This window comes from Myotis daubentonii, chromosome 2, assembly GCF_963259705.1.
Source record: "Myotis daubentonii chromosome 2, mMyoDau2.1, whole genome shotgun sequence".
NCBI lineage: Eukaryota > Metazoa > Chordata > Mammalia > Chiroptera > Vespertilionidae > Myotis > Myotis daubentonii.
Window position 1 is genome coordinate 98,363,908 of NC_081841.1, and position 27,467 is coordinate 98,391,374.

At 43.8% G+C, this 27,467-nt stretch overlaps 1 protein-coding gene across 9 annotated transcripts in view; it reads left to right on the top strand.

Moving 5' to 3' along the window:
* The window catches only part of ERC1 (ELKS/RAB6-interacting/CAST family member 1), a 524,562-nt gene extending 500,581 nt beyond the window's left edge, over positions 1-23,981 (top strand). For all 9 annotated transcript variants that reach the window (XM_059683946.1, XM_059683950.1, XM_059683941.1 and 6 more), the window contains one exon: positions 18,488-23,981. In XM_059683946.1, coding sequence (XP_059539929.1) covers positions 18,488-18,625 — 138 coding nt within the window. In that variant the 3' untranslated portion in view covers positions 18,626-23,981. The remainder of the gene's footprint in view (positions 1-18,487) is intronic.
* The last annotated feature ends 3,486 nt before the right edge of the window (positions 23,982-27,467 follow it).

Below are 27,467 nucleotides of genomic sequence, written 5' to 3' on the forward strand. Positions count from 1 at the left end.
ATTTTTAAGTTTGTTGTTGTCTTTAGATGCAAAGATTTCGATACATACACAGAAAATTTGTCACATCCAGAGAAGAGATCATGTAAAACTTATGTGCTACATGTAGTTATGGTGCTTTTAAAAAAAGTACACAGGACAGTAGTCTTCACTGTAGTACTTGCAGGGATGGAATTGGCCTACTATTAGAGAGCCGAAGGTAGGAAATAGAAGATCTTGTTGGATTGCTCAGTCTTACATGTACTAAGTTTAGATTTGTAGCTCTAACAAGGAAGGGAAAGCAGGAGGAAGAAGAATTTAATTCACTGCAGCTAGGATATAATAAATCCCAAACATTACATGTTTGTACTTTGGGGAAAATCTTTTCTGATGTTAACTATAAAGGGGTGTTTCTTTGGAGAGAAGGTGAGAAATGGATAGGCAAGCATGGAGCAGTGGGTTGGGCAGTAAGAAGGGGGAAAGAAAACAGTAATATCTTGAGTGAGAAGCTGGAACACACTCTTCCCAGTTTATCCTTGGGACCTGCTGCATATGGAAACCATGCAAAAACTTCCTTTTTTACCTGTGATGCACATGCTAACGAAATACTTTAAAATAACAAGGTACTAATGCATTTCAAGATTTGTTTTCACACCTGTGCTGTGTAACACATCTAAGTTTCAGTTTGGCTACTTCACACTGCCTTTCTTTCCTAAGTGGTCTAAATGCTTTAACAACCCGGTATTCCTGTGACTTCAGAGTGACTGAAGCTTTGCATTTCAAAGCCAGAATAAAAGCCCTCATTTGAAAAGTAATTCCAGTTTCATCAGAAAGGTTGACCTTTGAGATTTTTTTTCAAGACAGGAAATTTTAGCATATAATGGATCAAGTGCCAATGAACTCTCTCCTTGCTCAGCCATGCCCACATTTAACCCTGCTTCCAGATAAAATGCAAACCATGCACACTCCCTGGGAACTGAGAAAGGCCTCCGAGATGTAAAACAACTGCAGCAAATGAAGGAACACTTCCTGCTCTAAACTTTTTGATTCTTCTGATCCCCCCCTTTAAAAACCAAACACTTTTTCCTAAGCAAACCATTCGTTAGATCATGGAAAAGGCATAGCCTTATAGTATACTTCTGGGTTCTTCCATCCCCCAAATATTTTTCCTGCGCCTTTTGTTATACTTTCTCCTCTAATGCTAATCACTCTGCCCGCTTCTTATTTACCCCTTCTGACATTGGTAGGTAATAATCACATTCCCTCCCCTTCGTGTGCAGTTAGTCAGGTCTACTGTTTAGTTCTTCTAATCCTGCCTCATGAAAGGATCTTTCAGCTTCTTAGTCATGCTGCCACTTTTCTTTGAACTTATTCCAGTTTGTCTCCATTTTTCTGGTAATGAGGTGCCTGAAATGGAACACAGTTCCCTAGGTGTGGCTTTACTGCGGCCACGAAATGGACTGGGGTGGAGGGTCTCTGAGGGGCAATGCCAAGCCCAGCCAGCCCAGGGGCCTTGGTCTCTCTCCACGAGCTGTCAGCCTTCGGGAAGCAGCCAGTGCTCTTCCTGCCCTCTGATATCGGCTGCCACCTTCCCCTTCTCCTCCTTCTGCCCAAACCGAAGGCAGTTACTAGGCAGTGTTCACACACCACGCAATACACCACACAATACACCCATTTAAAGTGTACAATTCAATAGGTTTAATGTTTTCCAAATTGTGCAACCGTGACCACAGTCAATTTTCAAACATTTTTATCATTTCTAAAAGAAACTCATACTTCTTAGCAGTCACTCCCAAGGACCCCATCTCACCTCAGCCCTAGGTGACCACTCATCTTTCTAACTCTGGATTTACCTAGTCTGGACATTTTATAAAAACAGAATCATACAATATGTGGTCTTTTGTGTCTAGCTTCTTTCACCTAATGTTTTTATGGTTTATGTTATAGCAGGTATCAGAACTTCATTCCTTTTCAATGACAAATCAATCAATATTTTTTGAGTAAATATTTTATACATTTCTATTTGTTCCTTCTCAGTGTCTTAGAATATAAGAATTGCACATTTAAAATGCATTTAGCTTTGCCCCAGCAGGTTTGGCTCAGTGGATAGAGCGTCAGCCTGTGGACTAAAGGGTCCCAGGTTCGATTCCGATCAAGGGCATGCACCTCGGTTGCAGGCTCCTGGCTCTGGTCTGGGGCATGCTGGAGGCAACCAATTGATGTATCTGTCTCACATCAGTGTTTCTCACTGTCTCTCCCTCTCCCTCCCACTCTCTCTAAAACTCAGTGGAAAAAATATCCTTGGGTGAGTATTAAAATAATAATAATAATAATAATAATAATATGCATGTCGCTTTGAATATTTATATTACACACTTTTATTCATATTTCTTGTTATAAAATTTATGTTGCTTGTGGTATTAAACAATACAGAAGTATACAGAGTAAAACTGAAAGTCATTCCATCCACTCAAACTAACCACTCAATAGTTTTGTTTTTGCTTTCATACATTTTTTTTATATATATATAAGTCCAAGCATAAAGCTCTCTCTCATCTCTTGTTTGACACTGAGTTTGTTAATAAATTTTGCTCTTACAAATTGCCTTGGTAAACATACTCGTGCTTACATTGTTGAATTTATTTCTGGTATTTTTATAGAGTATACTCTTAAATGTGGAAATATTTGATCAAAGGATACATACAATTACATTTGGTTTATAAGACCATATTGTATACCAATTTATATTCCCATCAATAGTGATAAAATGAGTACCCACTCCCCTAGATCCTTACCAACAATGATTTTTAACAAGCTTGGAAACTTTTGCCAATGTGATAAGGGGGAAAAATTATTAACTATTAATGAAATTGTATATTTTTATGTGCTTATTAACCATTTGTATTTCTTCTCTGGGTTTTTTATTGCTATTCTCTGCCCATTTTCCTGTTAGGTTTTTAGGCTTACAGTACCACTTGTATAATATATTGATTTAAGCCCTTTGTCTTTTTGTTCTTTGTGTTATCCTATATAATAAAGCCTAATATGCTAAGTGTCTGACCGTTAGTTCGATCATTCAACCAGTCGCTATGATGCACACTGACCACCAGAGGGCAGACGCTCCAACTGGTAGATTAGCTTGCTGCTGGGGTCTGGCCAATAGGGACTGGGTGAGACGGGCTGGACATGCCCTGGAGTCCTCCTGCAGTCCCTCCCCGGCCCCGATCCCCACAGGCCAGGCTGAGGGACCCAACCAGTGCACAAACCCGTGCACCGGGTCTCTAGTTTATTATAAATCTTTCCTAAGTCATCACTTGCATTTTAATTTTTTGTATCTCTTCTAACTCCATATAATCATTTAAATTTCTATATAGCCAAATTGCCCTTTTTCTCCCTTTTATAGCTTTCTTTAAATGTATTACCCCCTGTCTTAGTCAGTTTAGGCTGCTATAACAAAATACCATGCACTCTGGCTGATCAACAACAGAAATTTATTTCTCACCATTCTGGAGGCTGCAAGCCCAAGAGCATGATGCAGCATAGTCTGGCTCTGATGAGGGCCTTCTTCCATTACAGACTGCTGACTTTTCCTTGTGCCCACACAGAGTGGAAAGAGCTTGCTACTCTCTGAACTCTTCATATAAGGGCAATATTCTCCTTCATAAACGTTTTACCTTCATGACCAAATTACCTCCCAAAGGCCCCACCTCAAAATACTATCACATTGGGATTAGGATTTCAACATATATATTAGAAGAGAATACAAACATTCAGTCTATTGCAAAATATAAAATGCATGTACCTGTCCTCCATCCAAGATTATAAAAAATGTTCCTAAATTTGCTTCTAGTACTTTCATGACATAATTTTTAATAACTTTTTATTGAGTTATAATTGACATAAAAACATCATCATGATAGTTTCAGGTATATAACATAATTATTCGATATTTGTGTATATTGCAAAGTGATCATCACAGTAAGTCTAGTTACCATCCATCACCACCCCTACTTACACATTGTTTTTCTTGTGATGAGAACTTTTTTTTAATATATTTGTATTGATTTCAGAGAGGAAGAGAGAGAGAAAGAAACATCAATGATGAGAAAGAATCATTGATCAGCTGCCTCCTGCACGTCCCCTACAGGGGATCGAGCCCGCAACCATGACCACCTGGTTCATGGGTCAACATTCAGCTGCCGACTGGGTATGATCGGAACTTTAAAAATCTACTCTTTAGCATATTTCAAATATACAACACAGTATTATTAACTACAGTCATCATGCTGTATATTGCATCCCCAGTACTTATTTATTTTATACGTAACTGGAAATTTGTACCTTTTAACTCCCTTTACCCTTTTCCCCCATTCCTTCATCTCCCACCTCTGGAATTTAATAATCTGTTCTCTCCATGATTTCAGATTGGGTTTTTTGTTGTTGTTGTTTTTCTTTAGGTTCCACATAAATTAGATCATATGGTATTTGTCTTTCTGTTCACTGCAGCATTATTTACAATAGTCAAGACATGTAAGCAACCTAAGTGTCCATTAATGGAAGAATGGATAAAGAAAATGTAACATGTACACATACATAATATATGTTTTATCTATATTGTTACCCTTAAGTTTTATCTATATTGTTGCAAATGGCAGAATTTCCTTGTTTTTTTTTATAGCTTGAATATTTCATTGTGTTTGTATATGTATATATGTATATATATGTTACATTTTCTTTTATTCATTCTTCCATCAGTTGTTTACATGTCTTGACTGTTGTAAATAATGCTGCAGTGAACATGGGGGTGTTGTGTATATCTTTCTCAGTTAGTGTTTTTATTTTATTTGGGTAAATATCCAGAAGTAGAATTGACAGATCATATTATAATTCCATTTTTATTTTTTTTTTTGAAGAACCTTCATACTGATTTCCATAGAGGCTGCACCAGTTTACATTCGCACCAACAGTGCACAAGAGTTCCCTTTTCTCCACATCTTCAGCAACACTTTTTATTTCTTGTCTTTTTATGATAGCCATTCTTCTTTTTTTTTCCTTAATCCTCACCCAAGGATATGTTTTTATTGATTTTGTTAGAGAGAGAGGAAGGGAGAGCTAGAGAGAGAAACATTGTGTGAAAGAGATGCATTGATTGTTTGCCTCCCATATGTGCCCCACCCAGGACCAAACCTGCAACCTAGGTATGTGCCCTGATTGGGAATCAAACCTGCCACCTTTTGGTATATGTGACAGTGCTCCAACCAACTGAGCCACCCAGCCAGGGTGATGATATCCATTCTAACAGGTGTAAAGTGATAGCTCATTGTGGTTTTGATTTGCATTTCCCTGATGATTAGTGATGGTGAGCACCTTCTCATTTACCTGTTGGCCATCTGTATGTCTTTTTTGGAAAGATGTCTACACAGATCCTCTGCCCATTCTTTAGTTAGATTGTTTGGTTTGGGGGTGGTGCTATTGAGTTGTATGAGTTCTTTTTACTATTTTTTTAATCCCGAACATTTTTATTTTATTTATTTACTTATTTTTAATTTATGTATATTTTTTCTATCACAATTTATTCCCCATATACCCTCCTTCATCTCTACGTACACCCCTCTCCTCCCGCCCCCTCCACAATCATCACATATCTGTGTCCATGAGTTCTTTCTCTCTTGTTTTCTTTTTTGCTCAGTCCATCCATGCCTCTCCAGTCTCCCATCCCCAGAGCTGTCAGTCTGCTCTCTATCTGTGAGTCTGTCACTATTTTGCTGGTTAGTTTAGTTTATTCATTAGATTCCATATATTAGTGATCATATGGTGCTTGTCTTTTTCTGGCTGGCTTATTCCAATTAGCATAATGCTCTCCAGATCTTTACATATATTTTTTATATTAACCCCTTATCAGATATATGATTTGCAGTATTTTCTCTCATTCGGTAGGTTGCCTTTTCAATAGTGTCTTTTGCTGTGCAAAAGCTTTTTAGTTTGAAGTAGTCCCACTTGTTTATTTTTGCTTTTGCTGCCTTTGCTTTTAGCGTCAAATCTAAAAATCATCACCAAGACCAATGTCAAGGAGCTTACTGCTTATGTTTTCCTCTAGAATTTTTTAGATTTCAGGTGTTACATTCAGGTCTTTAATTCATTTTGAGTTAATTTTTATGTATTGCATTAGATAGTGGTCCAGTTTCATTCTTTTGCATGTGGATGTCCAGTTTTCCTAACACCATTTATTGAAGAGATTGTCCCTACCCCACTGTATAGTCTTGACTCCTTTGTCATAAATTAATTGACACACACATATATGGTCAATTAATTTATGACAAAGGAGTCAAGACAGGGCTCCTTTTCTGGTTCACTGATCTATGTGTCCACTTTTATGCTAATACCATACCATTATAATTACTATAGCTTTGTTACATAGTGTGAAATCAGGGAGCTCTGGGCTCTCTATTCTGGTTCACTGATCTATGTGTCCACTTATATGCTAATACCATCTATATATATAAAAGCCTAAGCGACAGTTCAACCGTTCGACCGCTAGACTGTTTGACCAGTAGCTATGACGTGCACTGACCACCAGGGGCCAGATGGTCCACGCACACGCATGAAAACATGGAACAGACTGATGAATCTCAGAGGGAAGAGGGAAGGGGGGGAGGGCCAGAAGTGATTAACCAAAGATCTTATATGCACACTAGAGGCCTGGTACATGGATTTGTGCACCGGTGGGGTCCCTCGGCCAAATCTGTGCACCAGGCCTCCGACATCCCCTGAGAGGTCCTGGATTGCGAGAGGATGCAGGCCAGGCCAAGGGACCCCACTGATGCACGAATTCATGCACCAGACCTCTAGTATTATATAAAGATACATTTTCTCTAACCCCATTTTCATGAGAGTCCTTATCATAAATGGATGTTGATTTTGGTCAAATGCTCTTTCTACATTTACTGAGATCATGTATTTTTATCCTTCACTTTTCTAATGTGTTGTATCATATTTATTGATTTGTAAATGTTAAGCTACCCGTGCATCCCTGGAATAAATCCCACTTGATCCTTTTTTTTTTAAATATATTTTATTGATTTTTTACAGAGAGGAAGGGAGAGAGATAGAGAGTTAGAAACATCGATGAGAGAGAAACATCAATCAGCTGCCTCCCGCACATCTCCTACTGGGGATGTGCCCGCAACCCAGGTACATGCCCTTGACCAGAATCGAACCTGAGACCTTTCAGTCCGCAGGCCGACGCTCTATCCACTGAGCCAAACCGGTTTTGGCCCCACTTGATCCTTTTAATGTATTGTTGAATTTGGTTTGTTTATATTTTGTTGAAGGACTTTGGCATTAGTGTGTATCACAGATATTGGCCTGCAATTTTCTTACAGTGTCCTTGTTTGTTTTCGGTATCAGGGTAATGCTGGCCTTGTAAAATAAGATTAGAAGTTTTCCCTCCTCTTTTATTTTTTGGAGGAGTTTGAGAAAGATTGGTATTAATTTTTCTTTGAATGTGGAGTAGAATTCACCTGTGAAGCCATCCAGTCCTGGAATTTTGTTGGGAGGTTTTTATTACTGACTAGAGGCCCGGTGCACAAAAATTTGTGCACTCGGGGGGGTTGGTCCCTCAGCCCAGCCTGTGCCCTCTTGCAGTCTGGGACCCTTGGGGGATGTCCACCTGCTGGCAGCCGGGGAGCCCTTGGGGGATGTCCACTTGCCAGTGGGGAGCAGGCCTAAGCTGCAGTTAGACATCCTTAGCACTGCTGAGGAGGCGGGAGAGGCTCCCACCACCACCGCTGTGCTGGCAGCCGTCAGCCTGGCTTGTGGCTGAGCAGAGCTTCCCCTGTGGGAGTGCACTGACCACCAGGGGCCAGCTCCTGCATTGAGCATCTGCCCCCTGGTGGTCAGTGTGTGTCATAGTGACCAGTCATTCCAGTCATTCTGCTGTTAGGGTCAATTTGCATATTACCCCTTTATTATATAGGATAGAGGCCTGGTCCACGGGTGGGGGCTGGCTGGTTTGCCCTGAAGGGTGTCCCGGATCTGGGTGGGGGTCCCGCTGGGGTACCTGGCCAGCCTGAGTGAGGGGCTGAGGGCCGTTTTCAGGTTGCCCACACCCTCTTCAGGGTGGGGGTCCCCACTGGGGTGCCTGGCCAGCCTGGTTGAGGGGCTGATGGCTGTTTGCAGGCTGGTCAAGCCCCCCCAGCGGGGACCCTCACCCCATAGGGGTGTGACCAGCCTGGATGAGGGGCTGAGAGCTGTTTTCAGGCTGCCCACACCCCCTTCAGGGTGGAGGTCCCCGCTGGGGTGCCTGGCCAGCCTGGGTGAGGGGCTGATGGCTGTTTGTAGGCTGCCCACAGTCCCTTTAGGGTGGGGGTCCTGCTGGGGTGCCTGGCTAGCCTGGGTGAGGAGCTGATGGCCGTTTTCAGGCTGGCCATGCTCCCCGGTGACCCAAGCTCCCAGCCTCTCCTTTTTTTCTTTTTCTTTTTTTTTTTCAGCGCCTCCTTCAGCGGAGGCCAGGGCAGGCTGGAAGCAGGTATCTGGGATTTATTTATCATCTATAATTGAAACTTTGTAGCCTTGAGCAGAGCCCAAGGCAGGCAGGATGCTTGGCTTCCTCCATCACCGGGGGCAACCCAAGCCTCCTGCTCGCTCCAGCTCTGTGGCTGCCGCCATCTTAGTTGGGTTAATTTGCATACTCGCTCCTGATTGGCTGGTGGGTGTAGCAGAGTGGAGGGGTGATGGTTAATTTGCATCTTTCTCTTCTATTGGTGTAGATTTAGTCTCTTTAGTAGTGTTTGGTTTGTTCCGATTTTCTAGTTCTTCATGATGCAGTCTTGCTATGTTTTGTTTGCTGGTGTTTATCCATTTCTTCTAGGCTTTCCAATTTTTTAGCATACAACTGTTCATAGTAACCTGTTATGATTCGTTGTATTTCTATGGGATCAGTTATAACATCTCCTTTTTCATTTATGATTTTATTTGAGTCTGCTCTCTTTTTTTCTTGATAAGTCTAGCTAAATGTTTATCTATTTTGTTTATCTTTTCAAGCCAGCTCTTAGTTTTATTGATCTTCTTCATTATTGTTTTAGTTTCTATGCAATTTATTTCCACTCTGATTTTTGTTATTTCCTTCCTTCTACTAATTTTGGGCTTTGTTCTTCATTGTCTAGTTCCTTGAGGTGTGAAGTTAAGTTGTGTATTTGAAATCTTTCTTTTTTCTTAATGTAGGCATTTATCTCTATGATCTTTCCTCTTAAAACTGCTTTTGCTATATCCCATAAATTTTGGTATATCGTATTTCAATTTTCATTTGTCTCAAAGTATTTTATTTCTTTTGTTTGTTTGTTTCTTCTTTGACCATTCAGTTTTTCAGTTGCATGTTGTTTAATCTCCACATATTTGTGTGTTTACTTCTTGTAATTGATTTCTAATTTCATACCATAGTGGTCAAAATAGATGCTTGACAAGATTTAGTCTCCTTAAATTTATTGACTTGTTTTGTGGCCTAACATATTATGTATCCTGAAGAATGTTCCATGTGCACTTGAGAAGAATGCATATTCACAGTGTAATTTTTAAATTTAGGTCTTTAGCCAGTTTGAAGTTTATGTGTATGTACGGTATGAGCAGGAATCTAAATACCACTAGGCTCAGTCAACCTAAAATAGTCATTGATTTCTAATGTCTTCAGAGCATAATCTCACTGATCAAATTTTATCAATACAATACTTTTAACTAGTATATTTTTGTAGTATGTCTTACAATCGGGTAGAGCAAGTCCCCCATCATCTTTCTTTAAAATATATTTTTGGTCCCTGGCCCAGTAGCTCAGTTGGTCGGAGCGTCATCCCCTGCACCAAAAGGTTGTGGGTTCGATTTTGGTCAGGGCATATACCTAGGTTGCAGATTCAATCCCTGGTCAGGGTGTATATGGAAGGCAACCAATTGATGTTTCTCTCTCTCCCTCTCTCTCTCCCTCTCCTCCTTCCTCTCTCTTTTCTAAAAAAAAAAAAAAAATTAATCCTCAGATGAAGATTAAAAAATAAAATATTTTCAGAATTCTTCTTATATATTTACACTTTAGGATACATTTTAGAATTCATTACCAAGTTCCTAAAAGAGTCTTTGGGATTTGATTTGGAAATATATTTATAGCCCAGCCTGGGTTGCTCAGTGGTTGAGCATTGGTCTATGAACCAGGAAGTCACAGTTCGATTCCTGATCAGTGCACATGCCTGGGTTGTGGGTTCGACCCCCAGTGTGGGAGTGCAGGAGGTGGCCAATCGATGATTCTCTCTCATCATTGATGTTCCTTTCTCTCTCTCCCTATTCCTTCCTCTCTGAAATCAACAAAATATATTTTTTTAAAAAGAAAAGAATTATATTTATAGTATATTTTTAGGTAAAAATATATCGATAGCATTATCTATATATTATATAGATTATTTATAGCTTACAAATAATCTATATAATATTGCCATTTTGTTTCTAAAATTACATATATATACACATATATATGTACATATATCCTATATAATAAAGAACTAATATGCAAAGTGTCATCATGCCCTCACGTTGTCATGCTATAACGGCTCAGACACTCAACACTGGGGAGAGAGGAACGGGGACCAGCCAGGCACAAATGAGCTCGTGAGATAGAAATGGGGACCAGCCAGGCACAAATGAGCTCGCGAGAGAGGAATGGGGACCAGCCAGGCTGCGGCCCAGGAGAGGAACAAAACGCACACCCCGTGGTCCTGGGCGCCTGCAGCTGCGGCCTGGGAGAGGGACAATCTGCATGCCCCAGGGTCCCCACAGTCCCAGGCACCAGCGACTGTGGCTGCACCTGCAGCGCAGGAGAGGGACAAACCACCTGCCCCACAGTCCCGGGTGCCAATGGCTGCGCGTGTGCCTGTGGCCCGGGAGTGAGACAAACCACCCTCCCACAGTCCTCTGTGGCTTCGGCCAGCCCAAGTGAAGCTGGCCTGGGTCCTGGGTGCCTGCGGCCTGCCAGAGAGAAGGAAGCCCGGGTCCTGGGTACCTGCGACCGGCCAGAAGAGGGAAACCTGGGTCCCGGGTGCGGGACAAGGCAGAGGCAGTTAGCGGCCATCAGGGCAGCAGGGGAGCAGTTAAGGGCGATCAGGCAGGCAGCAGTAGTTAGGGGTGATCAGGCAGGCAGGCAGGCGAGCGGTTAAGAGCCAGCAGTCCCGGATTGCGAGAGGCAGTCGGACATCCCCCGAGGGGTCCTGGATTGGAGAGGGTGCAGGCCAGGCTGAGGGACCTTCCCTCCCCCCAACCCCCCCCCCCCCAGTATATAAAAAAAGTCTCAAAGAATATATAACAAAATATATAGCAGTGGCTATCTCCTGATGCTAATGTTATAGGTGCTTTTTTTTCTTGGTGGTTTTCTTTTCCAAACTTTTTACAATGCATGTGTAATACTTGTTACTAGTAAATCCAAGTATTGCGATCCTGAAAAATGTTATTAAGCTAAAATGTATCCATTAGTAACTTCGTGTTTACTTAACATAGCAGAAGCCAAATAGAATAGAAAATATTTCATGGGAGATAAATATGTGACTTATAGAGTCAAGTACAGATAACCTGGCTCGGAACATAAACCAGAGTTGTTCGAATAGTCCCAAAAATAATCTGAAGCAATACAACCTGACATTCTCCTTACTGATTTTGAATGATTGACTTCAAAATAAGTGAGGAGAGTTATAGCCTTTTCACATAGCAGTATTTCTGGGTTATATTTTGTGTAGCTGTATTTCCAAGGCACCTGGCCTCTTTGGTTTTCCCATTTCAGAGATTTATATTTATATGACACAGCCAGGCCTTGATATGCACCAAGACTTAGTGTGGTCTAAATCTAGCCCATGCATGTCTTTAGTCAACATGTCTTTAGTTCCCTATCTTTAGTCAACATTTAGCAGAGAGAAGATTGCTGAATCTGTTCCCAGCTTGTTGATATATTTGAAGCAGCAGCATGTTAATTCTTGGCTCAGAGCATCTAGATTCTATCAACACTGTAGTTAGAACTTGGTTCTCTTTGCTTTTTAATCTACATGCTCTTTTTGGATAATCTTACCAATTTCATAAAAACAGTAACTAACAATAATTATAACAACATGTAACATTTATCAAGCATTTTCTATGTGTCAGGCATTATACTACACTTTATAGGAATACCTCATTAAATCTTTAAAACCATCTATAAATGTTATTGTCCCATTTTACATGAGTAAACTGAGGCTCAAAGATGTCCAAGTCATACAACTATGATTGGCAGCGCAGACATTGGAATCCAGGCAGCCTAACTCTCTGGAGCCTATGTTCTTAATTACACTTTACACTCAGTTTTCAATTTCTCTCTTTGCCTAATATCAGCTCTGCTTCCTGTATTTTCAGTCTTATTTGTCTAATATCCACAGCTATAACTGTCAAAATTATTCTCCATTCCCTGTCACTTAATTCCACCTCTTATCAGTACTACCTTTGCAAAGTCTTACATGTGTCTGTTCCTCTCCATGTGCCCAGACCCCACCTTCATTGTACCCTCCTTGACTCTCACCTGGGCTTGTACAGCTACCTCCCTTCATGTATTCTTTTTTTCCACTCAGTCTAATGTTTGTATCTTTATAGCTATCTTCTAAGAAAATGAATCCAATATGTCTCTGTACTGTTTAAAACTCTTGGACTTCCTTTTGTTATTGTTGTTGTTGTTTTAACAAGATTAAATCTAAACTCCTTAACTTTACATACACAATCTGGCCCAGTCTGTCTCTTCAGTTTTCTATGGTTCTCCACCCAACCCCATTACCTTGTGCTCCAACCATATTGAGCATCTCACTCTTCCCTAGATCTGTGCCAAGCCCTTTCATAGCTCTGTGCATCTGCACTTGTTCCATCTGTTTGAAAGCCTCTTCTGTCTGATCTCCCAGACAAACTCCTATTCAGCTCTAAAGATCCAAATCACATGTTGCCTTTAGTAACATCTTCCCGGACTCCTCCAGGATAAAATATATGTTCCTGCCTCGGTTATTGCCCTTACTACGCAGGGTTGTAATGATCTGTTTACGTGTTTGTTTCTTTTATTAACCTACTAGGGGCCCGGTGCACGAAATTCGTGCACTGGGTGTGTGTGGGGAGGGGAGTGTCCCTCAGCCCAGCCTGCCCCCTCTCACATACTGGGAGCCCTCAGGCGTTGACCCCCATCACCCTCCGATCGCAGGATCGGCCCCTTGCCCAGGCCTGATGCCTCGGCCAGAGGTGTAGACCCCCATCACCCTCCGATCGCCTGATCAGCCCCTTGCCCAGGCCTGACGCCTCCGCCAGAGGCATAGACCCCCATCACCCTCCGATCGCCTGATCGGCCCCTTGCCCAGGCCTAACGCCTCCGCCAGAGGTGTCAGGCTTGGACAGGGGACCCCCATCTCCCCCTGATCACTGGCTCTGGCCCCCGCCCAGGCCTGAGGCCTCTGGCCCAGGAATCATGCCTGGGCAGGGGACTCCCATCTCCCTCTGATCGCTTGCTCCACCCCCCACCCAAGCCTGATGCCTCTGACCCAGGCTTCAGGCCTGGGCAAGGGGACCATCATATCCCCCCAATCCCCGGCTCTGCCCCCCGCCCAGGCCTGATGCGTTGGCCAGAGGAGTTGACCCTCATCACCCTCCGATCACCAATCACCGGATCGGCTCCTTGACCAGGCCTGAGGCCTCCGGCAGAGGTGTCAGGCCTGGGCAGGAGACCCCCAGCTCCCCGCGGTTGCAGGCTCCGCCCCTGCCCAGGCCTAACGCCTCTGGCCGAGGCGTTCGGCTCGGGCAGCGGGGACCCGCAGCTGCAGTGGCCCCGTGATCGTGGGCTCCGCTTTAGGCCCAGGCAAGGGACCCCTAGCTCCCGGGACTGCCAGCTTCGACCGTGCCCAACTCCCATCGCTGGCTCCACCCCTACTTCCTGCTATCACTGGCCAGGGCGGAAAAGGCGCCTGATTCTCCGATCATGGCTGGGGGGCAGGGCAAAGGCGGCCCCAGGGCCGCCTTTGCCCTGCCCCCCAGCTCTTAGCTCCCCCCTGGGTTTCCGATCACTGTCAGTGGCAGGGGGCTTCTTCCTGCTTTCCCTTTCGCCTCCCTGCATTGTGCCTACATATGCAAATTAGCCGCCATCTTGTTGGCAGTTAACTGCCAATCTTAGTTGGCAGTTAACTGCCAATCATAGTTGGCAGTTAACTGCCAATCATAGTTGGCAGTTAATTTGCATATAGCCCTGATTAGCCAATGAAAAGGGTATCGTCGTACGCCAATTACCATTTTTCTCTTTTATTAGATAGGATATGGGTCTTTAGAGCAAGAACCAAGTCCAGGTCCTTAATAAATGTTGGTTTAATGCTTGAAGGAATGTCAAAGAGAGTGTTTAAAACAATAAGAAGTTAGAAATATAATTACTCCTAAACAAACAGAAGACTGCCTCATGTCCAAATTAACAGGCCTATGGTAGGGTCGTCTAATGCACTGAATACAAGTGGTACATAGACCTGGGGAAGTCTTTTACATTCTAAGTTTCCTTAAGTCAAGGACCATTATGCAAGATTAAGATCCTGTCTGCGATCATCCCTGTACCTGAGCAGGTGTGTGATACTGGGGCACAGTGGAGAGAACATTCCACCTGGAACCAGAGGACTGGGATTGGAGTCTCAGTTCTGCAAATTACAATCCTTGGAACTTGGACTAGTCACTGACTTCTTTAGATCTTATTTTCATGAAAAGACATTTGGTATTTACCTTTCTATTTTCTTGGTTGTTAATTTAGATGTGGGAAGACTTTGCATAGAAAGTGTCTCTTTTGTTGTTTCTTTTTCTTTTTTAGTGTTATTGAGGTATAATTGACAAATAAAATTGTGATATATTTAAAGTGATAATTTTATTTGTATTTTTTTGCTTTCAAGATTTTTTTCTTGTATTTGTTTTTTTTATTTTGTTTTATTGCTTAAAGTATTACAAAGAGTATTACATATGTCTCCTTTTTTTTCACCCCCCTTGACATTCCCCCAGCCTCCCCTACCCCCCAGTGTCTTATGTCCATTGGTTATGCTTATATGCATGCATACAAGTCCTTCGGTTGATCTCTTACGACCCCCCCCCACCCCCCAACCCTCCCCAGCCTTCCCACTGTAATTTGACAGTCTGTTTGATGCTGCTCTGCCTCTGTATCTATTTTTGTTCATCAGTTTATAATGGTCTTTATTATCCATAAATGAGTGAGATCATGTGGTATTTTTCTTTCATTGACTGGCTTATTTCATTTAGCATAATGCTTTCCAGTTCCATCCATGCTGTTGCAAATGGTAAGAATTCCTTCTTTTTTATAGCAGCATAGTATTCCATTGTGTAGATGTACCACAGTTTTCTAATCCATTCATCTGCTGATGGGCACTTAGGCTGTTTCCAGCTCTTTGCTATGGTAAATTGTGCTGCTATGAACATAGGGATGCATATATCCTTTCTGATTGGTGTTTCTGGTTTCTTGGGATATATTCCTAGAAGTGGGATCACTAGGTCAAATGGGAGTTCCATTTTTAACTTTTTGAGGAAACTCCATACTGTCTTCCATAGTGGCTGCACCAGTCTGCATTCCCACCAGCAGTGCACGAGTGTTCCTTTTTCTCCACATCCCCTCCAGCACTTGTCGTTTGTTGATTTGTTGATGATAACCATTCTGACAGGTGTGAGATGATACCTCATTGCTGTTTTGTTTAGTGACTTTGAGCATGTTTTCATATGTCTCTTGGCTTTCTGAATGTCCTCTTTCGAAAAGTGTCTATTTAGGTCCTTTGCCCATTTTTTGATTGGATATTTATCTTCCTTTTGTTAAGTTGTATGAGTCCCCTATAAATGTTGGAGATTAAACCCTTATCAGTGATAACATTGGCCAATATGTTCTCCCATGCAGTGGGCTTTCTTGTTGTTTTGTTGATGGTTTCTTTTGCTGTGCAGAACCTTTTTATTTTGATGTAGTCCCATTTGTTTATTTTCTCTTTAGTTTCCAATGCCCTAAGAGCTGTATCAGTGAAGAAATTGCTTTGGCATATGTCTGAGATTTTGTTGCTTTTGGATTCCTCTAGTATTTTTATGGTTTCCCAACTTACATTTAAGTCCTTTATCCATTTTGAGTTTATTTTTGTGTATGGTGTAAGTTGGTGGTCTAGTTTCATTTTCTTGCATGTATCTGTTCAATTTTCACAACACCATTTATTGAAGAGACTGTCTTGACTCCATTGTATGTTCTTGCCTCCTTTGTCAAATATTAATTGAGCATATTGGTTCGTGTCAATTTCTGGGTTCTCTATTCTATTCCATCGATCTATATGTCTGTTCTTGTGCCAGTACCAGGCAGTTTTGAGAACAGTGGCTTTGTAATACAGCTTGATATCAGGTATTGAGATCCCACCTACTTTGTTCTTCTTTCTCAGGATCGCTGCAGCTATTTGGGGTCTTTTTTTTATTCCAGATGAATTTTTGGAGAGTTCGTTCTAGGTCTGTGAAATATGCTGTTGGTATTTTAATGGGAAGTGCGTTGAATTTATAGATTGCTTTGGGTAGTATGGACATTTTAATGATGTTGATTCTACCAATCCATGAACATGGTATATTCTTCCATTTGTTTATGTCTTCCTGTATCTCTTTTTTCAACGTCCTGTAGTTTTCTGAGTAGAGGTCTTTTACCTCTTCAGTTAAGTTTATTCCTAGGTATCTTAATGTTTCTGTTGTGATGGTAAATGGGATTGCTTTTTTAGTCTCTCTTTCTGTAAATTCACTATTGGTGTATAGAAATGCCATAGATTTCTTGGCGTTGATTTTGTATCCGTGGTGTATGATCTTTCTGATGTACTGCTAGATCCAATTTTGAACATTGCCGAATTCATTTATTAAGTCTAATAGTTTTTTGATAGAGTCTTTAGGGTTCTCTAGGTACAGCATCATGTCATCTGTAAATAAGGACAGTTTTACTTCTTCTTTTCCAATTTGGATGCCTTTTACTTCTTGTTCTTGTCTGATCACAATGGCTAATACTTCAGTACTATGTCGAACAGGAGTGGTGAGAGTGGGCATCCCTGTCTTGTTCCTGTTCTTAAGGGAAATGGTTTTAGTTTTTGCCCATTGAGTATGATGTTGGCTGTGGGTTTGTCATATATGGCTTTCATTATGTTGAGGTATGAACCTTCTATCCCCACCTTGCTGAGAGTTTTCATCAAAAATGGGTGTTGGATTTTGTCAAATGCTTTTTCTGCATCAATTGATATGACTATGTGGTTTTTTTCCTCTCAACTTGTTTATGTGATGTATCACGTTTATTGATTTGCGGATATTGTACCATCCTTGCATCTCTGGGATAAATCCTACTTGGTCATGGTGTATGATCTTTCTGATGTACTGCTAGATCCAATTTGCTAAGATTTTGTTGAGGATTTTGGCATCTATGTTCATGAGGGATATTGGCCTGTAATTCTCTTTCATTGTGTTGTCTTTATCTGGTTTTGGTATGAGGGTGATGCTGGCTTCATAGAATGAGCTTGGAAGTGTTCCTTCCTCTTGAATTTTTTGTGGTAGTCTGAGGAGGATAGGTTGTAGTTCTTCCTTGAATGTTTGGTAAAACTCTCCTGTGAAGCCGTCTGGTCCTGGGCTTTTGTTTTCTGGAAGCTTTTTGATGACTGCTTCAATATCTTCCATAGTTATTGGCCTATTGAGATTTGTAGATTCTTCCTGACTGAGTTTTGGAATGTTGTATTTTTCTAGGAATATGTCCATTTCCTCCAGGTTGTCTAGTTTGTCGGAGTAGAGTTGTTTATAGTATTTTTTTAACAATCATTTGTATTTCTGTGGGGTCTGTTGTTATTTCGCCTCTATCATTTCTGATTTTGTTTATTTGGGTCCTCTCTCTTTGCTTCTTGGTGAGCCTGGCTAGAGGTTCATCAATCTTGTTTATCCTTTCAAAGAACCAGCTGTAGGTTTCATAAAGTGTGATAATTTGATATGCTTCTACATCATGAAAGGATTTCCACAATCGAGTTAACACATTCATCATCTCACATAGTTACTTTTTGTCTTTATAAGAATACTTCAGTTATTCTCTCTTAGCAAATTTCAATTATTTAGTACAGTGTAATCAACTATTGTCACCATGTTTAATCTTAGATCCTCAGACCGTATTCATCTTATATCTGAAAGTCTGTACCCTTTTAACAACCTCGTTGCCCCCATTCCCCACCCCCCTGGCAACTACCATTTTACTCTCTGATTTTATGAGTTCAACTCTTTTTTCCAGATTTCACATATAAGTGATAGCATGCAATCTTTGTCTTTCTCTGTCTGGCTTATTTCACTTAGCATAATGCCTTCCAGGTTCATCCATGTTGTTGCAAATATCATTTCTTTATTGATAAACAATAATTCTTAACTCAGTGCAAATAGGATTGTTTTATTTTAATCTGAAGTCCATCTTTTCTTTCCCTCTCAGCTTCAGAGTGAATTAGAAAAAGGTGAGCGGGACAATGCAGAACTGCAGGAGTTTGCCAACGCCATTCTCCAGCAGATCGCAGACCACTGCCCCGACATCCTGGAGCAAGTGGTCAACGCATTGGAAGAATCATCCTGACCCTGCTTCATGGGGAGTGGCCAGCCAGCAGCCCAGTGCAGTGAACCCAGGAGCCAAGAAGAGCGAACTATGAGGACAGGCACCCAGATACTTCTTGGCGCCCTGCAAACACTACGAACTCCATCCTACCCTGGTTAGTTCTTCAAGTGCGATTCCAGCTCCACTTCTACATCTGTCATCTTACTCTGCTGGCCTCAATTGGATGTTGTCTCTACACTTATTTTTTTATGTCCAAGGTGGGTAAGTGGCCAAGTCTCCATGAAGAACCGCGATCTGGTCATCAATAGTGGAGAACTCTGGAAGCTGGTGGCTCTGCCCTCACAGAGGGTCATGGAGTAGGGAGCCTCTTACTTCTGTCCTTGACATGGGAACTAAACCTGGAATCTACTTGGAGTTCAGCATACTGAGAGAATGCTTCCCCATGGACAAGAGAGCTGAGTGTCCTAAAATCACAACAGGTGCTTTCTCCTAAAAGGATTTTTTAAAAATCTCAAAAAGATATTATTAGAAAAAGAGAGAGGGTTAAAGAGGGACAAACAGAAAACTGACTCTTCTTACACTGTCTCTTTTGTTTACTTTCATCTGCAGTGTTTTATGCGGGGGAGCCACAAGCAGGCCTCCTCGTGGCTCAGTGTACACGAACACCCGGCCCTGTCTCGCATATGCGTGCTCTTGTCCTCGACCAGTTAATGACAGGGTGGTGCAAGCAGTTCTCCCCCTAGTCCTCTTGTGTAAAACCTTTGGCCTTTTGCTTAGTCAGATCATATATCTCTAATGGAAAGAGAAGAGGGGTTTGACGTGAGGCGCTATCATCACCAGCTCTGCTTCTGGAGATGGCCATTGTCAGGGTCAGGCTGTTTCTCCTGAACATGTCCCTCATCAGGCCCCTGAGCCCCAGAAGAATGCTTCTGCCTTCCCCACCATGCTCCAAGCCCAGTGGTCACTGAACTCTCTGACCCACCTTCCACCCTTGTAGCTTAACTCTTGATTTGCACTCCTAGAACCTTAGCTTCATGCATTGCCTGAAACCTCCTCTGACACAAATGAATGTTCTCATCCCACACACATTCCTTCCTCCATTCTTTCATTCAAAGAATATTTATGAAATGCCTACTGTTAGGCAGTCATCCTTGTGGGAAAAATGGAGGAGAGGCATAAAGGATTCTATGAGACATACCTGCTTGAGTCAAAGCAGCAAAAGGCATACTCTTCCTCTCCCCCATCTTAATAGAAGGTATCTTTTCCAGAAAATCTTTCCTAAATCAGCATTTCTCACTTCTCACTATAATAGAATTGATGGATTTGGGGGCTGGGGCTGAGTCACTTACTTGCCATTTGGTGATTCAGGACTTCTGCTTGTTGTTGTTACCCTGAAAGAGCATACTGTTCGGGGGCCTGTGAGAGTAGGTGGTGTTTTCTCAATACATCTCCGTGCACCTCGTGGAGCTTGGCCAGCTCCATGTCACAAATGAGAAAATTGAACCCAAAGTTGCAAATCCACCTGAAGATATTGGCATTTTGAAAAGCATTTTCCCCATGCATAGACAATGACAGTCATAAACAAAATCAGGCACCAAGAATAGACCACTTAACCAAAATCTAGGCCCTTGACCACCTCTGTGACCAGACACCCACCAGACACTCACATCTTCTGATAAGAGTTGCTGGGCTAAATGGCTTTGTCCTGCATTTTCCCCTTTGCCCTTTCCCAATTACTCACCCAAAGAATCTGATGCTGCCTGTAAAGTCATCACGGCCATCAGTGCAGTATCTTCCCCACCAGCAAGCCTTGACTGTCTCATTAACTTATATGGTCGAGTCTCCAGCTGCCCTGACTCCTGCTGTAAAACAGTCCCCCCTGTGAGATGCTGTAGAGTGTTCCTTATCAAAGGTTTAAATGGACTCTGCTCATAAACTTCTTACTGAGATGCTTCCTGATAGCCAGGCTGGCCGGAGCGGGGGCACAGGGGTTAGATATAAAGTGGTGGTCATTTGTGGTCAATTACCTCAGTTTCATTTATTTATTGCACTGCCCATAAATCATGTAGATAGCCCCTAGTATTTTAGGGGGGAGTATTAGAATCTCACTTTAAATGCCATAAGGAAAGAACTGAGGTAAGATGACAGCCTTCACAGGACTACAGCAGAACAGAAAGCAGAAGAGGCCATGCCCAGGGAAGCGGCCTGGCCTGGCACTGGCTGGCTGTGGCCTAGCTGATCTGGCAAGGGAAGGCATCAGTCAGGTCTCTCTCTGGGTCTCACTGATTTGGCCTTTACCACCAAATGCAGTACCTGCCACTCTTGCCCACACGTTTCATGACTCTCACTGCACCGTCGTCCTTCCTCTTTTCATTTCACCCCTTCCTGTTGCTCCCCCTCTAAAACCTTATGGAAGTCCTCTAGACAAGTGCTTCTGAGAAGAAAAATTTCTGGGGCAGACAGCATCTGTCTGGTCTCTATGAACCAAAGCAGGGAGTCTCATTCATTCTTCCTAGTATCTCAAATGGTTCTGAGGACTTTTTGGTCCTAGATGAATTAGGCTCTGGCTAAAGTTCAATGGTGAACATGACGTGCATTTACATTATAGGTGCAAAGTCTATATAGTTTCTATCTAGTGTTTAGAGTATCTTACTGAGTTTAAATCATTCATCGAGCCAGCATTCACTAAATGCACAATTCCCATCACACAAGGACTATCATTTTGTGACCTTTTTATGATATTCAAGGTTTCACACGGTCACTCAGCTACTACCAAATATTAGTATGTAGCCTTGAAAACTCACTGAAGGTTGCCTATAATGTTCACCAAACTCATCCATTCCATTGGCAAGCCTAGTTGCCCCTTAACACCTAAATATTTGTACCCCAAAATGAAGATCATCATAAAGGGGACAAGAAGAAGAGTGGGTGGAATCCAACCTGGAGTGCATGACTAAAGAAAGAAAATGTGACTTTTCATCTTTTCATATCCCTCTATCCCAGGTACTCATTGAGTCCTTGATGAAGTATTGAATTGAGATTTTACAAGGACTTCGGATACCATTTGAAATAGAAAAGACTTTAAGTGGGCTTTAACATATTAAGAAATATGCATGGGAATCCTGAAATCCATCTCCATTCTAACCTTTGACCTTGTATGTTACAATCTAAAGAAGATCTAAGTTCCTTTCTCTCTTTCTTACCCTTGGGCTTTAAAAATACTAATAAGGCATACTGGACCCAAGGCCATCTTCAGTGTCACTAGTGGCAGTGTGGCCTGGCACTTTTGTGAATGAAAGTCTGTTTGGTTTTCCATGAGGAGCTCATTGACTCACTCACTCCTCAGAGTGAGAGAAAAGGAAGAGGAAGCCATCACAGAGTTTTAGTCTACTGCTAGAGAGTCCTGCTGATACCAGAGCCCTCCTGCCCTTCTGTTTGACCCCATTAAGCATAGGCCCGCTGGCTACCCTCAGGGTCTTTGAGGAAAGAACAAGTGGAGGAGTATGTCACCACATAGAATGTGACCCTCACATGACACCTGCTAAGTTTCCATGGGCCTGTATCAGCAATATCCGTAACTCTCATGTCTGCCTCCCCAGCCTCATCTCCCCACCTGCAAACGTTCAGAACTGTGGAAAAGGAGATGAGAAGGGAGTAGATGCAGGCAGCACGCTGCCCTTTGCAATGCCTGCAAGGCCACACATCCACCCATCACTGCCAGTCCCTGGGCTCTCAGGAGAGTGACTTCAACCATTTAAAGAAATGTTTTAAAGGAATCTGCAATTTCCTCCATGTGAACTAAGGGAATACTTGGGCAAGAAAAAAACATACAAGGAAATCCTTCTGAACAAAATGGCTGTCTTTACTCTTTTTAAGCAAAAACTGTTTCCAAACTTTTTAGTGTCAAAACTGTAACCAAGTGTCTCCTGATTTCCCCCAATGTGTTTAGTGAGTACTGTGACCCCAATGTAGGTATTGCTCCTCTGACTCTGGGAGGAGAGATGGTTTTAGGACTGGTTTTGTGGGGAGCAGGTTTTTGTCCCATCCCACCTCCTCCTTTGTTTCTCTGCTTGTCAATATTGTCTGTGTGGTTCAGAGAATTTGGGCAGTTACATTGTGTCCATTGTTGAGATTATTAAGATATTAAAAAGTAGTTGTAGAACTGAAAAATTAAAGAGCTGTGTTTTAAAAAATGCAAATCAATATCATGTAAAAGGAATTCAAGCTACGGGGCAGCCAAACCCCGCCCTTCCTCCTAAGCTGCCGCAGGTGGCAGCTGGGCCGGCCGCGTGGGAAGTTCGAGGACCACGCTCCAGGCAGGTGACTGCGTGGCTGAACGACAACTGCTGAGGGAAAGGAATGGGAATCTGGGTCTCAGAGCTCCAGTCGTGCCAGCGCTTTCCTACACATCCTCAGGTCCTCTGGGTAGTTTGTGACCCCATAACCACCCTCACCCCCACCTCGGTCCCAGCTCAGTGTGCCTAACACTATGTGGCAGCCTGGGCTTGACCCTGAAGCCCCACACCTGGAGCAGCCCTGTACAGGCCACAGAACCTCTCTCCTGCCCACTTGGTGCTATATCATCCAGTGACCATCCAATATGGACCAAGCACTGGCCAGCCCAGAGCCTGTAGTCCGGTGAATGCGTTACACTCAGATCTCAGTTCCTTCTGGCTTCAGTCCTAGATTCTTTCCCTTTAAGATTTTTAGTCCCAGATCTCCTGGGCCCAGGCCACCTCTTGTGGCCCTCCCCCGCCCCCTCTGAGATGCCATTGTCAGGGAAGGAAGTGAAGCCTGCTGAAGCCAGGGAATCCAGCCCTGGGCCAGAGCAAGCCCTCTGAGCCCAGCCGTTTCACACCACACCAGTATTGCATCACCCTCTAAGGCAGCCAGGCCCACCCGCGGGCAGCACACCGCCCCTCTGGCCTGATGGCTGCACAGGACCAGCCCCGAACCTGCCCACACAGCAGGGTGTCCAGGATGGGGACTGGGGTCTCCCTGGGACATGCACCCTCTGCTCCAGAAGAAAAGTGCTGCACTTTAGTGAGGAGCTGGGGGGGGGGGTGGGGAAGGGGGGTGCTGGGCACTGTTTCCTTGTAGCTTGAGTTCCTTTTGGTGACAGTAGCAGCCGCAATGGTGGTGTCTGTGATGCAAATGCACCTGCTGCCTTCAAGTGTGTGTGTGTGTGTGTGTGTGTGTGTGTGTGTGTGTGTGTGTGTGTGTGGTGGCCAGTCGCATTACTGACAGGATAACGACACTACAGAGAAATTGTGTTATAGTCAACTTTGCCTTGATAATTATTGTAAACACTTTGGTTTTTTTCTTTTATATTCACAAACTAAATCCATCGGGAACTTATAAAATTATTTAAAAATTATGTGCTGTGTCTTTCTTTGAATCTCATCTAGTCTGATACTTCAAGTGAGCTGTGGCCTCAGATGGGAGAAAAGCAGGGGGAGGCCAGCAGCCCCCAAGGTGTCAGCCCTGGTGGTAGGTAGCCGAGAACCAGGGTGCCCATCCCTGAGGGGGGCGAGGAGTTGGCAGCACGCGCTGCCCTGACAGGCCTGGCTGGGCGGTCTCAGAGAGAGAGCGAGCCTCCTTTAGGTTCCCACTTACACTCGATTGGAAGCCCCTTTAATTGCCTTTTACAGTCAATTTCCACTTCCCTATTCCTTCCTTACCCCCTAGGCCCTGAGCCAGGTTCCCGGTTTCTGATCTAACTGTTCCAGAGCATAGAGTAGACCCACTGCTGAGGGCCAGCACAGCGGCTCCTGCTTAGATGGCAGACAGTGAGGAGGGTCCCAGCCTGACAGTGTTTTCTTCAGAATTGGGTGTGTTCTGATGCATTAACCCTGGGATGTGTGAGCTGCCAGTCAGCAGAAGCGCAGATACCAACAGTGATGGAGCCACAAAAACCTGTGCTCCAAGAATGTCCAACCTTGTTATTTGTCTTGGGCCTGATGCTCAATAAGAAATTATTCTGGGATATTTCTTTTATGAGAATCTGTTAGATTCATTTCTGTGTCAACTGCAGAAGAGAACCAGCCTGCTTGCTGCATTTCCTTCCCTCCCTGGTACATTCTGTTGCCCACTGCGTTGGAGCTTAGCTAGAGCGTCAGAGTCCCTGGTAGGTGGTCCCAGTGCACCTGGCTCTGCCCCGCCTCACCCTCTATGCAGCCTATGGCTGCTCCCCAGCCCGCCAGGTGGAGGGGCACGGAGACCGTGCCATTCCATTCACAGGACTAGAAGCCTGGGGCTGCTCACCATCTCAGCAGGAGGCATGTCTCTGAGACCTTTACCAGCAGAACGTGTTACACGGTACAAAATCACCACACGCAGGCGTGTCCACAGATTACCCTGATCAGCTGTTTCTAGGGTTTTCCATTTGTCTTTCCACTGTTTGTTTACACTCTCTGTGGCCTACCAGCACTTGGTTTCAACAAATGGATGCAGAGACTATGCGGTTTAAGGAAATATGAGAGGAGAACTTGCAATTGAGAATTCCATTCATTAACTTTTTTTTTTCTGAATTGGGAAAAGATGGCTATTACAGTGGGGCCTTGACTTAAGAGTTTAATTCGTTCCATGATGGAGCTCGTAACTCAAATTACTCGTATGTCAAATCATAAAGTGAACGAGTGAAACACGTGATGCTGGGCTGATGTTGTGGCGTTCACTGTGGCGTTCACTGCGCCAACTAGCGGTGGGGTATTTGAAGCTGGCTCGTAACCCGAATTTTAGCTCGCAACTCAAAGCAAAAAATCGGCCGAGAGACGGCTTGTATCTCGAAAAACTCATTAGTTGGGACACTCGTAAGTCAAGGCCCCACTGTATTTGATTTGGGGGATGGAATATCTCAAGCTTGCTCAAAATTGATTAAGAACTAGTTAGAACTTGGGGTGGGGGAGCGTTCCGAGGAAGCGGCTTGAGCCCCATCAGCTTTCCCAGATGTCCTAGGAAGAGCCCTGGCCTCACACCCAGGAGCCCTGGACCTCTCAGCCTCTAACCTTTCCCTCTGTAGAATGCTGCTGCTTTCATCGAGGTCACAAGCCATGATGAGGATAATAAATAGTTACGTTTTTCTTTTTGAAAGTTCTTCTAAGAGTGTAAAGCATAAAATTGCTTTCTTCACATCTGCAATGTGCTTTAAAATTATCCAGTATGTGTACTGAGGAGGGGGCAAGGAGAGGAAACAGGAAAAGATGGACCATGAGACCACATGGCTGATGCTAGTCAGTGGCTACATGGGTTCATATACTATTAGTGACCCAGTGCATGGATGCGTGCACATTGAAAGGAAATTAATTGGAAGGTGGCTGGCAGGGGGGGATTGGGCGAAACAGTCCAGATATGCCCTGGAGCCAGTCTCCTACGGTCCCTCCCAGGCCAGCTGCTGGAAGGGCTTCTGCAGAGTGAGCACCTCTGGTAGGTGGGGTCCCTCGGCCTGGCCTGCAGCATCGGGCCAAAACCAGCAGTCCGACATCCCCCAAGGGGTCCTGGAGTGCAAGAAAGCACTCTGAAAAGTTGCTCTCATACAGGGTGTGTAACGCAAATGCAAGTGTGCAATAAATCAGATTCAGGGCCAACAAGTGCCCCAGCAACAACATAACCCATGGCCAAAGGTGGAATCGTGCAGCCCCGCGAGGAATCAGGCTCCCTCCTCTCTGGTTTCGGGGTGTGTCACCTGAGAACTGCCGCTGCCAAGTCACCGCAGCTTGTCAGCTCCTGCATTGAGAGCCTGCCCCCTGGTGGTCAATGCACATCATAGTGACTGGTCGGACGGTCAGACACTTAGCATATTAGCCTTTTATATATAGATAGATTCTCTATTTCTGTGTACGTTTAAAATTTTCCTAAGTTATATACTCGCATCCTTCCATTGTACTTGCTCAGTGATCACAGATGGACCTTCCCCCACCCCCACCCTGTATCCACATTCACAAAATGCCACCCTAGCCCTCAGTCCAGTATTCATGCCCCTGTGTTATAGGGACCAGGCATGCAGGTAACAACAGCATGTGCCGGGTTCAGTTCTCAACACTTCACATGTTTTATCTCATCTCCGTGGCAATCGGAGGAGGTAGGTAGGTACTATTATCCCCATCTTAGGGGTGAGGCACAGTGTGGCTGAACACTTTCCCAAGGCCACACAGCTGCTGGCAAGTGGTAGGGCTAGAATTTAAACCCCACTCTGTCTCCAGAGCTTGTGCTCTCCAGCCCAGCACTGTGGCCACGTGTCTCAGGGAGCTCTCAGTCCAGTGTGGGTGGGAGCACAAAAGAGCAGGCAATGCTTGTCATAGACCTTCAAGTTTGACCTTGAAAAATGAATTAAATTTTGCCAGCAGAGGAGTTCAAGGATGAGGGGGCAGAAAAGAGAGCCTGCATAAAGACAGGGAGCTAGGAAAGGACATGGGGTGTGGGGGTAGCAAGCAGTCCAGTATCGATTGGTCAAGTACTGTTTGGCTTAGGAGCACAGAGATGACATGGGGGCCACCATGTAACTTCAAAGGATGTTGGATGGGCCCCTATCGTGACGGCTCTGTAATGACCTGGACAGGATGGTAGCTTGGGAGAGCATTCCCCACGCTGCCAGTGACCTAACCACAAGGCTAATCAAAACAGCACGGGCATGTCAACTCTGGGAGTCTCCGGCCTTGCTGACCCTGAGATCTGTCAGAGATGGTGAAGGAAGGGCCTTGGCCTGGAGCTGCCACAGGAAGCTGCCCAACGTTACACAGCGAGGAAGTGAGGGACCTGGGCTTCACCCAGCGGGTCTGTTTCCACTCCTTTCTCTCCAGTTCCTTCCACTAGCTTGCAGTACCATCAAAGACTCACAGCTGAGTAGGAAGCAGATTGTGGTCTG